We start from the raw sequence: 18,443 nt of genomic DNA, 5'->3' as shown, positions 1-18,443 counted from the left end.
ATTACATTATTCAATAGTAATTTGAATGATGAAGGATGTTAAAATGTTAGTTCCATTTCGAAATATCCATTGATTTTGTACATTTTTACCTGGTGACTCAAAATTTTGATCAAATATGTTGATATCGTGGTCATTGTTAAGACCATACTAAATACATATTCTCTGTTCATACTCTCTGTTCACTCCGCGAAATAGCCGATAACGAATGGAATTTGCTTTGTTTGCTGAATTTGTAATGAGTTTTTCATTTTATAACGAAAATCGGCCACACAATATTTGCTCACGTTTCACTTAGGCTAACCACATGACTGGTTGTGGGCTGACACGAACAATTTTCAGAACGGCAAACTCTTTTTTTTTGCTTTGGTAGTCGGAAATGTAACCGCTTTTACTTCGACATACTATGCATGGTGTCGATTTTTGGCTTCGCCTGCTCTGGCCAGCCAAGTTCTAGCTGCCACAGCAGTCGCAGCATCGGCAGCCCAACAACAAAGCAATGTGAATATTTAAATGATTGTTACCTATTTTTGGAATTGAATTGAAGCTAATATTTGGCTACTGATGTTGCTGTTGAAATCTATCTTCGACCTTCAGCTGTGTGCTCAAGCCCCATTTGTACTTGAGATATATGGACTTAAATATTCCAAGTATCATTCTTGGAATTGTTCAATTTCATTTATTAAAATTTTTCGCTTCACAGCGTTCCCTCCAAGAATGGAAACAGAGAAAAAGACAGAGGTGAAATTAGAGAGAGAGAGAGAGAGGGAGAGAGAGAGAGAGAGAGAGAGAGAGAGAAAAAGCAATTCGTTTTCGGCTGAAATGTTGAGCGAAAGTCAGTTCACGAAATAATTTTTTAAATGATGAAGAGAATCAAATAAAAATTTCATTTTCATTATTTTCAATTGTCGATGTTGTTTTGTTTGTTATTCGCGCATTACTCATGATTTCAGGCTGATGCATGAAGCAGTGCCTTTACATTGGTCATCAATCACACTCACAATCCCGAAGTTGTTCGAATATTTTCGTCAACCGAAGAAACAGTTCCGTACAAAAAAATCCCTACACAGTCAAAAATGATAAATGGGCGAGAGAAAAAAAATGGCAATGAGCACAGACAGGAAAAAGACTGCGGAAAGCTTTTTTATTTCCTGTGAAGGGGTAAAGAACGCGCGCGTCCTATTCGAATGGAAACATCTCAACAAAAGAACAGATATAATACTTTTTTGTGTGATTTGGCTCGCGTTGGCGAAAAAAGAGTGCGAATACAAATTTATAACAATGTCAAGTAAAATTGTAGAAGCAGAGAGAGAGAGAGCACAAAAATATAGTCGAAACGAGAGACCGTAGCAAAGTGGCAAATTGAATATAATGAATGTGATATCGTGTTTTATTTCATCGCTTACATTTCGCTGCTTGAACTCAATCGATTTATATTTTTTCGCCTCAATATATTTATTCACACTGATTGTTCTTTCGATTTGGACTGTTTTTTTCTTCCTCTATTCTCTATTTCCATAGGCTTTTCCGGTGGAGCATACACACTCATCGACTAGATCGATGATTGCATACAAAAAGCGAGCGTCAACACCGGTAGCACTGAGCTTGTGCTTATTTCTTGTGTACTACGTACGTGGCTGCAATGTTACCATTTTCAGTTCTCACATTCGCTAATATATTTGGAGCTGGCGGAAATATTAGCATCTGCCTCTTGGAATAATCGAACCAAGAAAATAGAGCACAAAAAAAACGAAGCGGAGGAAGAGGAACGACTCCGAAAATAGCAGAGACACAAGAGGGAAGAAATACAGAACGCGATAGAAACATCGAAAATATATTCAAAGAACCTTTATCAATAACAATAGAATTCACGAGCAGAGAGTGAGTGGGAGAGAGAGAGAGAGAACAAACAGAGCACGCACGCAAGTGGAAAACGAAGCGACAAAGATCCAGATTTTAGTCACGGACCACATTGGGGAATATTTAAAAAGAAAGTTGTGTTTTTCCTGTGTTTTGAAGCAAACAAACAAGCAAGCACACACACAACAACAAACAATACACGGCATTATCCAGGTTCTGGCACATTTTGCAGTCGGCACGGCATAATCATCATGGCTGCTCCAATCGAGGAGAATGTTTACAATGCCTTGCGGGGACATTTAAGCCAAAATACAAAGCTACCGACACCTCTGATCATCAAAATTTACGTGGCAAGCACTAAAAATGGTAAGTTCCTAGCCTTGTCGCTGTCTTGTTATTGTTGTTATTTTTATTATTATTCATTAAACACGATTTCCTCTTCGGCTGGATGTGATTTTTGTGGCACGGTATGTCAATCAGCGGCGACAGCAGCAGTAGCACCAATAATGATTTTCAATTTGTATCATTTCGGCTTGTTTGCCAAGGTTATTGTTGTTGCAGCGATAACCAACTGTGTGATGTCTGTATTAAATCGATAAATTTACATGTTGAACGGTTTATTGCGTTGCTATCGTCGCGTGATGCTTCTAAGCCAGCTCTGGCAATAATGCTATTAAATCGATACATGTATGCAAAGCACTTTGGCAGCGAAATATTATATGTTTCCCCATTTTCATGATCATGTCAAATTCAATCGATGCTTATCGATCGTCGGCGCCCGGAAATTTGCGCGCATTCTTTTCTATGTTCCCTTTTTTATGCCCTGTGCATACCACTTCTTGGATTATTGCTAGGTTTTACATTCGCTCCGTACATTCGCCATTCGACAATAACACGAGAGAATGTCTATATAGTATCAGGGTCTCGGATATGAGCACGCATCCGCCAATTCGATAGCGATGGCATTGTATCAGTTCCATTTTTATTAGAATTGCTCATCATATGCTGTTCGCTGATGTTACTGTTGCTCACTCACTCACACTCATGGACTATTTGCGACTGAATTTCTCTTTACTCCGACCCACTTATAAATCACCATCGGCGTTGGTTCGATGTCGCACTCTATGTGTGACCCATATTTATTGCTATTATCAATAATGTAGGATATGTGTGTGTATGTCATTTTACCTATTACAATGATAAAACCATTTTACTCTTATCGTTGCTCTTAAATATAGAATTCAAAGTCGAGAGACGCATTCTATTGGAAGTAATTGGACCTGAATTGCAATCAATTTACGATGATCGTCAAATTGAGGTAACGTAATTTTTTTTATCATCTTTTATTATTTCATATATGGGATAATTTGTTTCTTCTTCTTTTATTTTTATGTTGTTGTATTGAACTATATTTTTCCTGTAGCTATTGTCACGTATAGGCGCACCTTCGATTCGAAGGGCCCTATATGAAACATTCAGATAAATACACTCGAACAGTGACAGAAATGAAATGGAATACATAATTTGATATATTCTAAGCGCCATTTCTTTTTCTCTGCTACGCTTTCTTCCGCTTTACATTGGCTTAGATACATTTTTACTACATATATGCTTGCCAATGTTTGTGTTGCGATTCTTCGTATTTTGCCGAATAGCGCATTTATTCCAAAAATTTGAAAGTGCTTTACGGGCTTTTTCCACGTTATTTCTTTTTTTTTCGAGTCGTATTCTACATATTTATTACTCATTATATTTATGTATGCGGGACTTAAGTCATTTTTCCTTTCTTCCTCTCTCTCTCTCTCTCTCTCTCTCTCTCTCTCTCTCTCTTCACATATTTTGGCCTCTAGGTTTTTTTTTCTTCGCTTTCCTTTGCCATTCGCTTATTACTATTGCGATTCAGCAACGAATGCATGTGACAAAATATAAAAAAAATATAAATATTATGAAAATTCCATTTATTTATTTTATATATTCCGTCCTTCATCAGAATCGTGGGGCAACCGCTCATACGCTTACAAGCGCCACATTGCACGAACGTCGGTATCCTTTTCCGAAATCGTTTGTATAAATAAATATTTTCAAATGATTTTCCACTTTGTGGACTTACAACGCAACACAGCGAAATAATGGAGCAAAAAAAAAGTGCCATAATATGAAGGGAAAGCATAGGCGCAGAGCCAAGCACATTGCAACAGAAAAAAAGCAAATGTAAATAAAAGCGAGAGGTTTTCATGAAAGCACCTCATCGCAGAATGCGCAACCCAATCCAATCCAACCAAGCCCAACTTAACTCAACCGCGAAAATCAAGACAAACACTCAACACCATACCCTTGCGCAACGCAATAATAACAAAAACCAGATTAATAAATTGATGCTTTGTGATACACATTTTTCCAGCGCATTCATTTTAATTTTGCGACAAAAGCTTTAATGTGATTGTGGCTCGCAAAATATTGGAAATGATAAATTTTCAATTCGGTTGATTGCTTTTGTTTTGCATGGTTCCAATGCTTTGTCAACGCCGCCGCAAAATGTTTGTGCTCAAAAGTTGGGGTTCAATTTTCGTTCATTTTTTTTTCTGCGTTTTTGTTTTTGGGTTTCATTGCAAAAAGAGAACACATTTTGTTTCAGTGTTGATGTTTATTAGGGGGTTTTGTTTGTCTTTCCAATGACCGATTTTGAACACAATACCGAATGGATTGTTTGAAACACATTTATTAGAAGAACCATTCGTTGCCTTCATCACCACCATTACCACTACAACCAATCAATTCAAACGCATAAACTTGCCATGAAATCCATTCATGCAATCGGTTTGCTTCAATTTAACCCAAACGGCAAACACAGCAAACGTTCAACGTTTCGCTGCAGATTCGGACTGTCGAATTTTAATTTTTTAATTGCATTTTCATGACAGCGGTGTGAAATTTTGCCTGAAATCCAATTCGGATGGCCTTTTCAAAAATTCATCATCAAATACATTCGGAAAAGCTTTTAATCTGCAAAGAGAGAGAGAGAGAGATGGACAGAATAAAAAAAACGACTCAAACACACTTTGACTAATGTAAACTATCTGCATAACTAACTTCAACTGTGAGTCCATTCATTTGGACATTTTCCAGCGATTTTTTTCTTCTCGCTGCTTTTGGTAGTTATTATTCATGCTTCTTTTTTTTCGTGTAGCTACTTTCATTATCGAGCCACGCTCTTTGGCTATTGCGATTGTGTTTTTTTTTTGTTCTCTGCAACTCAATTCTCTTTTTTTGTGTCTTCAATCCGTAAAAACTTTTTCCATTTTTGATGGAGAGGAAGCAATAAGTTGATTTTCTCTTTCTTTTACCACTTAAAATGTTGTAATAAAACGGTACAAGTTCAATATTTGTCGAAAGTATTAAATGTTTTAGACCAACACACAACTATTGTCGAAATGACGATGTAAATATTTTGATGTTGGAAACTTTGCTTCTTCTCCTTCTTTTGCCTTTTCGTTATTTTGTATTAATTTTCTCTGTTTTCTGTCCAATTCTTTTCCCTTCTTCCATATCCTTTGTGTGTTTAGATTGAGTTCGTTGACATGCACTTTGGTACTGGGCCCGGCCAGGATACTCTCACCGATTTGGATCCATACATACTCAACGAGCATCTTAGCGAAATTGAAATTTGTTCTCGTGTTTCGAAAAGCGTATTTTTTCTTGTAAGTACAACCAATATAGCGCATAATTTCACGCGCTTATCGTTTTTTTTTTCATATTCTATTTTTTAACATCGTTTGGAGGGAAGGGCGAACTTACCTTGAAATGTAAACATCGTTTCGAAATATCACGACTTGGTAAATGTGCTTTTGTTGTACACGCACACAAAAAGCAACAAAGAAAGTAACTGGTAAATGCTAGTTGAATGGAAAAATGGCAAACATTTTCAAGTCGTTTCTGGTGGCGTTGGTTTTGTTTAATGGTATAACAGGAATAACGTGTAAAAATGGCGAATGAAGCACACTTTTGGAGTGAACTTCATGGTAGAGAAGAAAAACCCAATCTAATCACAATATTTTTCTTTTCACTTTTTTATGTACGAAAAAATTCTTTTTGTTGACTTTTCCCTGTTTCTGATTTAATATTAGTAAATATTCTGGTTGTGCTTGTGCACATTTGTTAGTCACATACCTGCTTTGATCTCGTTTGAACAATGTTGAAAAAAATTTAGCCAATTACTGCTGCTCGTTTTTTTTTTTCGTTTGACCTAATCGTTTGTGGAATTTTTTTGCTACATTTTTTTAAATAAAATTCTACGTTGTGAAAGAAAAAAATATTTTGTTATTCTCTTCGTCAAAATTTCAAAAAATCATTCCATGCGCATTTTGGCGCCTAACTTGCAAATTCGTTTCGAGCGATTGTTTAGCTTAGCAACTATAACGTTGCATTTGACATTTCATTAAGCGTTAATTTGTCATCTGGCCGCTAATGATTCGGTCTTGAAATTTTCTAACTACCGTTTTCTTACTTCCACGCCGCTTGAAGAAATGTTTGCCCCATTTTCGTCCATGACTCTTTTCCAGAAGTTAATAATAATTAGCATGTGTAACTCTAGTTACGTATATGTTTACATAATGTTCCCCTAGTCCAGCTTCCATCACAGGTCCAATTTACAGCAGTTACCGACCAAAAAGCTATTAAGAATGCTGAAATTTATTGCTATATTCTATTGACTTGATGTATTTTCTGTAATTTTCTTTTCTCGCTTTGCTTTCTTCTTCGCTTGTGTCAATTCGATTATCACTAATTGATTGGGCGTTTTCGTTGGACGATGCTGATGCTGATATGTTGGCGCGCGTGCGTGCGCTCACTCACTCGCTTGCGTCCACAGACATTAGTTGGTAATAGCTTAGGAAAACTGCATCTACCAACCCATTTGGACGAAGATGTGTTCAAAGCAATTCAACGGCACGCAAACGATGTAAACCTAATGAACGAATGGTATCAGCATAATGCAGAAGCACACACATACACACTACGAAAAGATTATAGGTAAGCTACAGCCATCACCATTAAATCCCTCTTATCCTAGATTCCAAGTCAGCGTCATTCAGCCGTTGCACTATTGCAGCAGCAGCAACAGCAGCAGCAGAAGTATCAGAAAGAAAAAAAAACCGTACTCAAAGCATAAATTTTTAATGACAGCCGTATGCCCATTGACATTTTTCGTTAAAGGAATGAAAAATGCAAACAGCAATTATAGCCGAAGATTCACATTTTCTTCCCTCTCTCGAGTATTTCATTTTTGAAGTGCCATTTCGTAGAAGAAGAAGTGCATCGCATGAAAGTAGCGAAAATGAAAAAAAAAATTGTAAAAAGAAACCGTCGATGAAAAGACAGTGCGCCACCAGTTTGTAGTGTGACAATGTTTTCTTTTTCCTTATCATTATAATTTTCATAATGTACAACCATAGATGGGGGAGCATTAGGAAATGAGGAATTTGTATCTTTCAAACCTTTCTCTTGAGTATTTTCCGGGACGGTGGTTTTTGCGGTCTCGCTGTGTGTTTGTTTAGGTTGAGGAAATCAAAATAAACCGAACCGAGAATGAAAAAAAAATGACCATAATCAGACACTATAAGAGCTCATTGTTTTAAGTCCCGTGTTGGGTTCCATGTGATTTTGCGCTTGTTATGTTAATTTTGCTCCATTTTGTTTGTCTGTTTCTGTCACACAAAAATTCACTTGGTGACTTGGCTCGTCCACAGTGGCTTCAAGTTGCCTGAACTTGATTGGTGGTGTGGAGAAAAATTAACCGAACATGAATCGCATAAAAGCAGAGAGAGAAAGGAAGAGAGATAGAGAGACAGAGGGCAAATGGGTGGCCCAACATAAAATGCGGTCGATATGGAATTGGAGCGGCAGAAATCGCGGCGGTGTGCATAATTGAAAAATGAAAACGCGTCAAAAAGTGAAATGCGCTTATCATCATCCATCCATTCGAATATTCCAACATTCAAATTTATGACAAAGTGACGTGTATATTCACGAATCGAAGAGCACGCCTGATTCGGTTCGGCAATTTGGTGCGTCTCGTGTGATGCCATCAAAACGAAATTCAACGTCGCACCAAAGTTAATGCCATTTTCAAGTCTCAAAGGGCAAAAACAGAACATTGAAAGTGCAACGATTCGAGCGGAATTTCGGATCGCTCATTTTTCATTCGCACTGGTGTGACGGTTAAACAAAACGTCTTGCTCTCTATCTCTCTTTCGTTCGTCCGTCGAACTTCATTTTTCGGGGTGCAATTGGTGTCTGCAGTGGCATCGAAATACGAATCCCCATTAATTTGGTTGCCAAGAATGAACAAAAAAAACAGAGAGAGAGAGAGAGAGAGAGAGAGAGAGAGAGAGAAAGAGAGAGATATCAACCGAGTTCGTTGATTTTACCATGCCAAAATATAAACACATACGTACATACACACAAATACATCAGATTAAATTCTATTAAATTTCCAGCCGAGTGCAAAGGCTAATGCGAGAGCCAAACCATTATATTTTTGGTCGTACGTCAAACCAATGTCTATTTTAATGGATATAAATATCCCGTTTTGTGGCTAAAAGATAATATTCTAATTATAAATTGTGTCTGATTAATTTTCAAAATAAATAGTGTTCAGCGCGAAAGTGATGCGAATGGTTGGCTACCAAGAAAGTCAAAAGCGAATATCTATTTTGGTTGTTTTGTGTTTGTGCGCCTGCCACGTTTTGTCGACTTTTCTGCACTTTCAGTGTTATAGCTACATTTTTCCGACAGAGAACGAGAGAAGAAAAATGGTGGCCGTGGAATGTATTTGGCGGTGATTGTTTTTGGATGGTATTTTGAAAAAGGAGAGATCGAGTGAGTAGAAAGTGATTTTCGCCTGCCGGGCATTTCAGCCATGCCCAAAGAACGGGAGTTAGAGGGGATGTCGAACAATCGGGAGACAATTTAAATGTGAAAATGATGAATGCCACAGATTTGTCTGCAGACGGCTCGAAATCGACTGCTAACCGAAGTGTAAATACCCACGCACACAAGCACAGCGCGTATATAATTATACGCATTTATCTTCACGCGTTTTCGCATGTTTATATTTGCAGAAATGAACAGACAAGTGCAACAAATTTGAAGCCTGAACACTCAAAATTTATGGACGCTGGCAGGATAAATTGGTGTGCCGCTCTGTCGGTCGATTTGCTCGCCCGTTCGCTCACACACTTGTTCGTTGGCACTTTTCTTCTTTCCTTCGCCATTGATGCGTATGTATGTGCGGCTGAAACATATCAAGAAGTCATTATTCAAAGTTGAAGTGAAATGCTCGTTATAGTGGCAAAGTTCAAGAGTCTTTTGCAACTCAGAGGTTATCAATATGTTATCCCCGTCTGCGTGTACTCTACTGTACGTTGCGTTTCGAATTGGTCGACTACAAAATCCACTTTTCACTTTTCATGCAATCATTTATCCAGATTGTGGATGTGTGTCAGTTCCACACATTCGCATCGATGGCCATGGCGGCGGCAGCGGCATCATTAGCCAACAAAAAAGTAACGTCGGAACTCTCTATGCGTATTTCATAATTATGATTTTTGCGGAGGTGCAAGAGAGCGGGGGGAGGATAGAGTGTGGGAGTGTGGGAGAGTGGGAGAGTGGGAGAGAGAGTTCATATTTTATGGCAAAACTTCTTCAATAATAAAGTGTACCACCCGAAGTCACTACTTTCACGCATAATTAGTTCGGTTGCGATTGGATCTACAGCGTCTCCGTTTCACTTGAAATGGTTTGCGGGTGGCCGGAAGTTAGAATCGGTCCATGGGAAACGTGTGCGTACATATAAATTCGACGAAATTCTGACGTTCCTATCACCGTTGTTGTTCAAATATCTCTCTCTCTCTCTCTCTCTCTCTCTCTCTCTCTCTCGCTCTCGCTGTCCTATCCAGATACTTGCTATGTAGCACATAATTTGCATTTTCCGAATCCCATTCGAGGCTTTCTTCAAACCATCTCTGCCACCCACATCTGAATTGATTCTAATTTGTTTTAATCAGTATAACGGTTTTTGTTTTTACAAATTATTCATACTCAGTTGAATTATTTATTAATGGCGATTTGTTTCACATTTTTCATTCCATTTCATTTTTCTACATATTTTTCTCTCTGTGTTCCTCGTATGCTTGGCGATGTTGGCGTTTTTTTTTCGTTTTCCATTCGCTTCTTCTGCACCATTGATATCCGGCGATAATCATCTTGTATGCTGCTGGATGTCTGTGTCTGTGTATGTGTATTTGCTATTCTCTTCGTTCCGCATATGAAAATGGATGATTAATGTGGTGTATACACGGTGATGGTGCAGAGAGAAAGATTTGAATAAAAAATGGATTGCCGATGTTGATAGACTACGAACGATAATAAATACAGCCATTACTTCCATTTCGGATTGTACGACATCAAGCGAATCAGCGATGTTACGTGATAAATTGAAAGCAATTCAAATTACAGCCACGGAAATGGAAATTCACAAAGCGCTCGGTAAGTAAAATGTTATATACATACAATTTAGTTTTCGATTGCTCTCTGACGTGCCACGCACGGATTGTTGTTGGCGGCGTCATCATTCGTTGGAATTTGCATTTTTACGCACTGTATTAGACAAAGCCCTTTGTTTTCCCATCCGAATCGGGGTTTTTCTCTCTTTTTTTTTTCTTTCTTTGAGGCAAAAATTCGTGCTCTTTTTTCTTTGTTACGATCTGAAATTCGCATGATGTCAATTAAATTCGCATTTCTATGTTTATCACGAAATTAGGACGACAGTTGTTGCAAAAATCACAAAACGGTTTTATGGTTGCGTGCGACAGAGAGACGTACGAATGTTAAACGGTCGACCATTATCATTTCCGATTTATGCACAACGTGTATCTTATGCGTGTTTTCGGAGCGCAACCAATGCGAAACTCGCCTCGTTAGATTAAACGATCGATGTGCTGGATTGAAATGCGAATGCAAACATTCTTTGATGTGTATATAAAATCCCATTCAAAAGATTATAAGTTGTGTGTTACTTAAATTTGGTGACTGAGATTAATAATGTTGGCTTTGACAATATCTTAATGCCATTGAATCACACGAATATCGTTTGAGAAGAGAGTGGGAAGAAGAGAGAGGGGGGATGGGGTTGAGAGACAAAATGGACATATCCGAATGAATATAAGTTGTTTTTGGCTATATCTAGCTCAAGGCCCTCATTGTCATCCATTTAACTAAGTTTTCATTAACAAAGCATTGACTTTAATTTGGTTTCTCCGCAAGGGAGAAATAGATCCCATTCACCATATTCATATTTCGATATCTTTTGTTGTGTACATGTATTCATTGTATGTAGGCGGTTGTGTGTTGCGATAGTCAGATTTTAATTCGCAGAAGCAGCTCAACCACTTTTAGATTAGCTTCAAAACAAACCACTTATATAGAAATTTCCGTTAAATTTTCAGCAATCGTTTGATAAAAAGTCTAAACGCTATTCACTGATTTTCTCTCTCTCTCTTTCTCTCTCTCTCTTTCTCTCTCTCTCTCTCTCTCTGATACTCTCACTTCTGAAACGATCCGACACATAGAGGCCACACACAGAGGCCATAAATATGACTGACAAATATAGTTGTGTGTACCATATATATTCACTACAATAACGAAACCGCATGCATTTTATTTTATTGAATATGACAGACAAACCTGAGCTACCACGTTCACTAGTACAAAGTAATCACATTAACTGATGCATCGAATGAATGTCGCTTGCATTCCGTGTCACATACAATCGCATTGGTACAAATAATGTGTGCAATGTCTTTGCTCGAATTTATTCCTGGAATGCAGCTCAAATGGATTGAACTCATCACAGACACACAAATGCAAAACAATGATACCTTCGCTACATCTGTCACACAATCTCACTTCCAATGGAACAAATAAATGCGTTCGCATGCATATGAAATTCGATTTAAACGTGAATTATATCCGCATTGTGTATCCGAACCAAGCGAAAATGATAGTAAATATTTCAAGTGTGAAAACACCCGTTTCTCAAAGTCACTTCGAGTCGCGAAGCGCTATATAGCTTTCAATTTGGATTATAAATTAAAACAAATTTAGTTTTGATGATAATAATAATCGTTCGTGCAGAAGAATTTCAGTCAAAACCGAAACCACTGTGATATACGTGACATACCATAAGCATCGAATTTTCAACACAATAAAATTCGATGCTTCGCAATAGTAATTGAGCGAGAAATCATCTTATTCGTTTGTTCATCACGTTGATTGAACGCTTCGGGGCTAGGGTCACATTTCAATCATGAACTTCAAATTAAAGTATTTATTCAAGTTGGCTGCAGGGAATAAAACTGGTTGATTGATTTAATAACACTGAACACGTATACATTTCAATTTGTGACGACGAGTTTCATTCGAATACTTTGAAAACTACAACCAGGATTTATTCGAAAGTCGTAGTTTTTGAAAGAATTTTTCATTCTTTGCAAAAAAATGATGATAAATTTTTAGTGAACTTTATTATTCATAGCATCAAAATTAATGCACTTCCCTTTCCGCCGAATGCATTGTTCTTTTGTATTATTGTTTGTCATCTTGTTTATGCTTTGTTTTTCCTCAATTTTTTCTTTGTTTTCAATTTTTCTGTTAGATACCCACTAATTACGGCTAATACCAACTAATTCAATAGTTTTGAGTTGAAAGCTCATGATCACTCTGGCTCCAGGCGATGGCAAAAAAAATAATGCGTTCTCTGAAAATGCTCATCAAAGGCACTTTACAATGAAAACTTTCTTTCAATAGAAACGGATTTCGACGAAATAATTTCTTCGTCGTCGTCTCCGTCTTTTTCTTGCTGTTGGTTGTTGGTTCTTGAATTCGCTGGTTCGCTGGCATCATTCGTTCAAAGCATTGTCCTTTATAAATTCAAGTTTAATGTTTTCATATACATATTTTTTCGCTCTTCTTCGAACGACCCATTATTTCTAGCAGAGATTGCATATTTGCTGCTGAGTAGGCCTGAGCTGAGCTGAATTTGCTAACTCAGGCGCCTGAAGCGGTATTTTAGCGCACTCACGGTGCAAAATTGTTGTGGATCCCTGGGATCCACCCAAATATAATTGATAAACAGCGTGGATCCACAACAATTCTTCACCGTTCCACGCTGTTTATCAATTATATTTGGGTGGATCCCAGCGATCCACAACAATTTTGCACCGTAAGTGCGCTAAAATACCGCTTCAGGCGCCTGAGTTAGCAAATTCAGCTCAGCTCAGGCCTACTCAGCAGCAAATATGCAATCTCTGATTTCTAGCGTCTCATTTTTTTTTGTCTCTTTTGCTGGCTACAAGTAAATAGTGCGCTGTTTGATCTTTTTCCTTTCTTCTGGTCGACGGTTTTGTTTTCGTAAACACATTTCCGTTGTTACGTTCAGCCAAGTTTTCTCTCACTCGGCAATCTATCTCCGCGAATGAACAATGGAATAAACTGATTTAGTCAAGGGGTCGTTTTTCATTGGTGTGAATTGTAAATTCAATTGTGCAAGTTAAAATTTGCCAACAGTATTTTGCATTGCATCTAAGCCAATTTTAGTGCGTACATGTACAATGTACATCTCGTTTGTACATTCGAACCGTATTTTTCCCCGGAATTCGTTATGGAAATTCAATCCAGCATTTGTGTCTCGAGCTTTCATTTCGTTGTTTTTTTATGTCTTACAGCTCACAAATAAATTGAAGGAAATAACTCACAGAGTTGAAGAAAAAATGAATTACGAATACAACAGTGTACTTACTACTGAAGTAAATTGGCGTAGTAAATTTTTCCGGAATTTCCGTTTTTCACAATTTTCGTTTTTTTTTTTCATTTCAAAATGTACTTTATGTTGCCAATTTTTTTTTTGCTTACATCTTCTTCATTCTTTCGTTGTGTCTTTTGAATTTGGCAATTTGCCCATTACTTTTGATTATAACAATATTGTGCACATGATTGTTAAAGCGATTTTAAAGTGGACGGCACCGTTGAATAAATGAAAATGGCACAATAAGTGTTTGCAGTCCTTATTGTTACGACTACCATTGCTGATGCCGAGGAAAGAATAAATCACATACAAACCACGGAATGAGAAGAGGAAAAAAAGAGTCTAGTAGATGTGTAATTTCATTTTCGACACACTGGAAATTAAATGTAGCGAGAAAAAAAAAACCAATGGCATTTCATAATTCGTAACAAAAGCATCAACAAACACACTGAAAACGAATAACAGAGAGACGAGAGCAAAAGAAAGGAGCTTAGAAGAATAGAATACTTACAAATATAAGTTCGTTCTTCTATACGTTTTTTTCCGCTTCTTCTCGTCTACTTCTTGTTGTTAATACTGTGACTTTAAATAGTAAACCATTTCTCCATTGTTTTGTATAAAGACGGAAAGAGGGATGCCTATTGATGTGCGCACGTTTACGAGTACATCAGGTCGATGCATCCTCGAACATTGAAACTTATTTGCTCGAGCTCAGCCAACGCAAAAAAAAAACAAACGAAACGCACAAAACTCAACTGAAAACGTAGACAAAGTTTTATCCGATTAGTTTATTTGATTCTATGCTTATTTTTGCTTGAGTTCTTCAATTGATCTCTCGAGCGGACCGCTTTATTGATTCCCCCATTGCTTTGAATCGACATACGTGGAGAATGTCAATAGAAACTAGCGATGAAAAAATGTGCGTCGCATCAATAAACCTCTCGTTTAGAGAATGAAAAAAAAATAACTTCTTTTGATTGAAGTTCGAAGGCAAACAACGTTTTGTTATTCAATTTGGCCAGCCCCAAAATTGATCTAAACAAGTGCAGTAACCGTTCATATCATTGCCTTGTCAAATGGCTGTAACAAAATTAAAAAGATGTCATCTAAAGCACCTCAATCTTCTTATGTGCCAATATCGAAGCTTCTTTTCGCACAATCTCTTTTCCATCTTATTAGTGTGCCCAATTTTTTTTTTTCCCGCCTCTTTCCATTCTTTCTCACTCTTGCTTCCGTTTTTTGCCTTTTTTTCGTTGCTGTCTAGTAATAAATACACACTTTTCTTGTGCTGTTAAACGATTGGTCGTAAAAGCGCAACACCAACCATCATTTTCAAATGACGCTCTACTTTACTCTCTCGTCGGTCAAGTGGTCTTTTTTTCTTGGTCGTCGTCGGTAACGGTGGCCACCACCAACTTTTAGGCATGACAATGTAATTTTCGACAATTTAGCAACTTGAGAAAATGGAGACAAAGCGAAACAGAAATGGTAAAAAAGATGAGGAGAGATAAAAACATAACGGGAAAATACAGATAAAATATCAAATGAACGAGATGCGGCCGTTGACAGTGTATTATTAGAGAGCGAGGGATGCCGTTTAGCGTGCCGACTGTCAACATTCACTAAATAAAACTCGTTTGCGTTGTTTGAGCTCACAAAACCAATATATCTCATTTGAAATCATTTTTTTTTCTGCGGCGCTTTTATCGCATATTCACCAGCTCAGCTTTTTACGCAGAATTTATTATAGGACTTCATTACAGTATGAAAGAGGAAAAAACCGAACGAAATACAGTTGAACCAACTTCAATAGAAGTCCAAATTTGTGCACGATTCCCAAAATGGATTTAGTGGGATTTTTGATAAGCTTAAGATGAGTTTTTAGGCAATGAATTTTATTAATATAATGAATAGAAAAAAAAATAGAATCGTAAGCGGTACTAATGTATGCCATCGGCTTTATTCACTTGTTGGCTTTCAATTGTCGAGTGTTTACTGTAGAAATACCATCGAAATATAAGCCAACATTAAGTTCAGCGAGAGAGATAGAGAGAGACTCGAGTGTTTTTGTTCTACTCCTCCCTCTTTCTCTCTCTCTCTCTCACTGTGTATTTCTCTCTTTAACATGATACATTCAACGAAAATTCGAATTCACACTCTTAGTGTTAGCCATAGAAGCGAAAATATTGCGTCGAAAATGGGAATTTATTCAGTCGAGTGCGTCTAAAACAAAGAGTATTATATATGAATAGAATTCAGGGTCGTTTTCTTGCTCGTCTCTTTTATCTATCTGGCCAAAAGTGAGCGAAAGAGATGGTGTGAAAGACAAAGGCAGCAGGAAAAACTTGCTCTTTAGAAAATGTCACTCAATTGCTTTTTAACACAGATTGATCTGTCGGACGTCGAAAATGCTCTTAATTCTAACGTAATTTAAGTTCGAATTTATTCGGCCGAACTTTGTTGAAAGAACAACGACGACGACAGTGGCGACGGCCGGAATAAAAGAAAGTGTTTTAACGATATGAAAAATTAGTTCGTGCATTTCGTTGGTTCTTCGTTGGGAACTTTTCTCTATCCATCTCCTTCATTTATTATGGTGTTGATCCAGATGCTTGTACAGACGCCTCATTTATTTGTCAATATGTGCGTGAGCCGGCCAATTTTTGTCTGTCTCTTCTTCTCTATTCCGTATCAATCACAGTATTTAAGGACATTTTAATTATCCTGCTCCTCTCTCTTTTTCTTGTTTTTATTCCGTTTTTCTTTTTTGTTTCTTGTGGTTTACAGCACAACCGAGCAAACGGATACTGGCTGTGTTTCGAGAGTGGAAACCATTAGCATCATCGATGAATATGAGCGAAAGTAGCAAAGTGGTGGCCGATCGCGCGTCGCGTGACAAAATCAAGAAGATAAAAAATCTGCTGGCGGAACATGTGCCTGCCGAACAACTTATAACATTAAAGTGAGTTTATTCAATACTTTTGCTAAAACTTTCTTTTTTTCATGTGTGTGTGTATGTGTGTGTGTGTGCGTGTGGTCTTTTTTCTTCTGATTCGGTGTGCGTGTGGCCTTTTTTCTTCTGATTCCGTGTGTGTGTGTGTGTGTGTGTGTGTGTGCTGGCAATGTTAGAGAAATTTCCGAGAATCGCTCAACTTTGACGCCCGAAATTACTACGTAGCAACCCGAAAACCACATACGTTAACGAGGTGCGCGAATGTGTTTTCACACTAAAAGCGTATAACCATAACATGAATCCAATCTCAATCTGGTACAATTAATTGACCATGTGTAATAGAATCGAGTTACAGTGGAAACTCGATGGCGTTTGCCAACAGTTTCTCAAGCAATTTTCGAAAATCAATAGAAGAAAATCGTTTCCCTTAGAAAATGAAATCAAACGAATACTTTAGCTTTCAATCAAACTTATCGCTTTGAAAAAGTGGCAACATTTTCTTCGTAATTTAAAATCAATGATGAAAAGAAAATTCATATCAATATCAAGTTAAATTTTTGAAACTTTGGAATAGCTGCCGTTTTCACGGGTTGACTGCCACAACGTTTCCTTTCATTGGCAGCAATTGGAAAAGGTATTTGGGAAACAGATGCTCGAAACGCACACACACACACACACACACACACACGCACAGTCTAACGAACAATACTTGACATGGTTCGTTCACGTCAAAATAATTGAAATAGTTGTTATTTGCGTTCATTTAATCAGCTTTAACCCTCTAATGCATACAACCGCCTCTAGACGGGCAACATTTGAACGCCTGTAGAACGTAAACCGTACATCGCATCACATTGCTTCAAAAAGAATTTTTTTTCGTCAATGTTTTCTCTTTTTTTTTGTCTTTGGGAATATTTGTCTATGTAGGCTAATTGTAAAGTTATAAACAAAAATGTGTGCAAAAACAAAAATTTGACAAAATAAATTATTTGGATCACACGTTAGACACATTTTTGACACTTTTAAACAATGGATTTGATTGTTCTCTGATTTATGTCAATCACATTTCCTGACTTAACCATGAGGAATCTAGGATTATGAATATTTTTTTAATTACACAGTGCAACACTAGTCAAAGGGCCAAGACTTGGTATGGTGGAGATGTTAGTACTACCATAGCTGAGTAAAACCCCAACTGGGTTTTGAAAGTTTAGTAGGGGTTTTTATTTTATCGACCTAGGCAGTTTTTGAGATTCAGTGGATTTTCCAGAGTTGACTTCATCAGTTTTTGGTCAATAACTCATCTAGTATTGGTGATAGCATGTTACTGTCTTGAGCAAAGTTGTAGCCAAAGGTCCAATAAACAAGTTTGTTAAACAAACTTTACCAAAAAATCACATTTGGTGGGTGCAAGTGGGCTAAATGTCTGAAAAAAGGTAGATTTTTCCAGTTTTTCGACCATAACTTACGAGGAATACATTTTTTTTACTCACCTTCTTCGTCAAAATCATATCCAAAGAAAAATTAAACAACTCTCTAGAACATATGAACTCGAAAAAACCACATCCAGTCCCTTTATTGGCTGAAAATCAAATTTGGCTACCAAACAACATTTTTGAGCATTTTTTGAATTCCTATAACTCCTCAACTGCTCGAAATAGAGCAATGGTGTCTGCAGCAACTTCGTAGTACTGCTCAAGAACTTTGCAGGCCAATTTCTAAAAGTACTAAAATAGTACTAAAAATGTACTAAAATGTACTAAATTGCCTAAA

At 37.4% G+C, this 18,443-nt stretch overlaps 1 protein-coding gene across 4 annotated transcripts in view; it reads left to right on the top strand.

Annotated features, from left to right (window-relative positions):
- The window catches only part of LOC129577374 (protein qui-1), a 133,090-nt gene that overhangs the window by 50,414 nt on the left and 64,233 nt on the right, over positions 1 to 18,443 (top strand). For 3 of the 4 annotated variants that reach the window (XM_055464274.1, XM_055464273.1, XM_055464272.1), the window contains 6 exons: positions 1,519 to 2,223; positions 3,096 to 3,175; positions 5,421 to 5,555; positions 6,725 to 6,885; positions 10,226 to 10,401; positions 16,505 to 16,679. In XM_055464274.1, the coding sequence (XP_055320249.1) occupies positions 2,109 to 2,223; positions 3,096 to 3,175; positions 5,421 to 5,555; positions 6,725 to 6,885; positions 10,226 to 10,401; positions 16,505 to 16,679 (842 nt within the window). In that variant the 5' untranslated portion in view covers positions 1,519 to 2,108. Of the gene's footprint in view, positions 1 to 1,518; positions 2,224 to 3,095; positions 3,176 to 5,420; positions 5,556 to 6,724; positions 6,886 to 10,225; positions 10,402 to 16,504; positions 16,680 to 18,443 lie in introns of those variants that run through there. The other variant, XM_055464275.1, reaches the window with a different exon arrangement.

The sequence above is a fragment of the Sitodiplosis mosellana genome, unplaced genomic scaffold (assembly GCF_009176505.1).
Source record: "Sitodiplosis mosellana isolate CC-2019 unplaced genomic scaffold, AAFC_SMos_1.0 Smas_scaffold_6197, whole genome shotgun sequence".
In the NCBI taxonomy this organism is placed as follows: domain Eukaryota; kingdom Metazoa; phylum Arthropoda; class Insecta; order Diptera; family Cecidomyiidae; genus Sitodiplosis; species Sitodiplosis mosellana.
The sequence above is the reverse complement of the archived record's forward strand: the minus strand, read 5'-3'. Positions and strand labels throughout refer to the sequence as shown.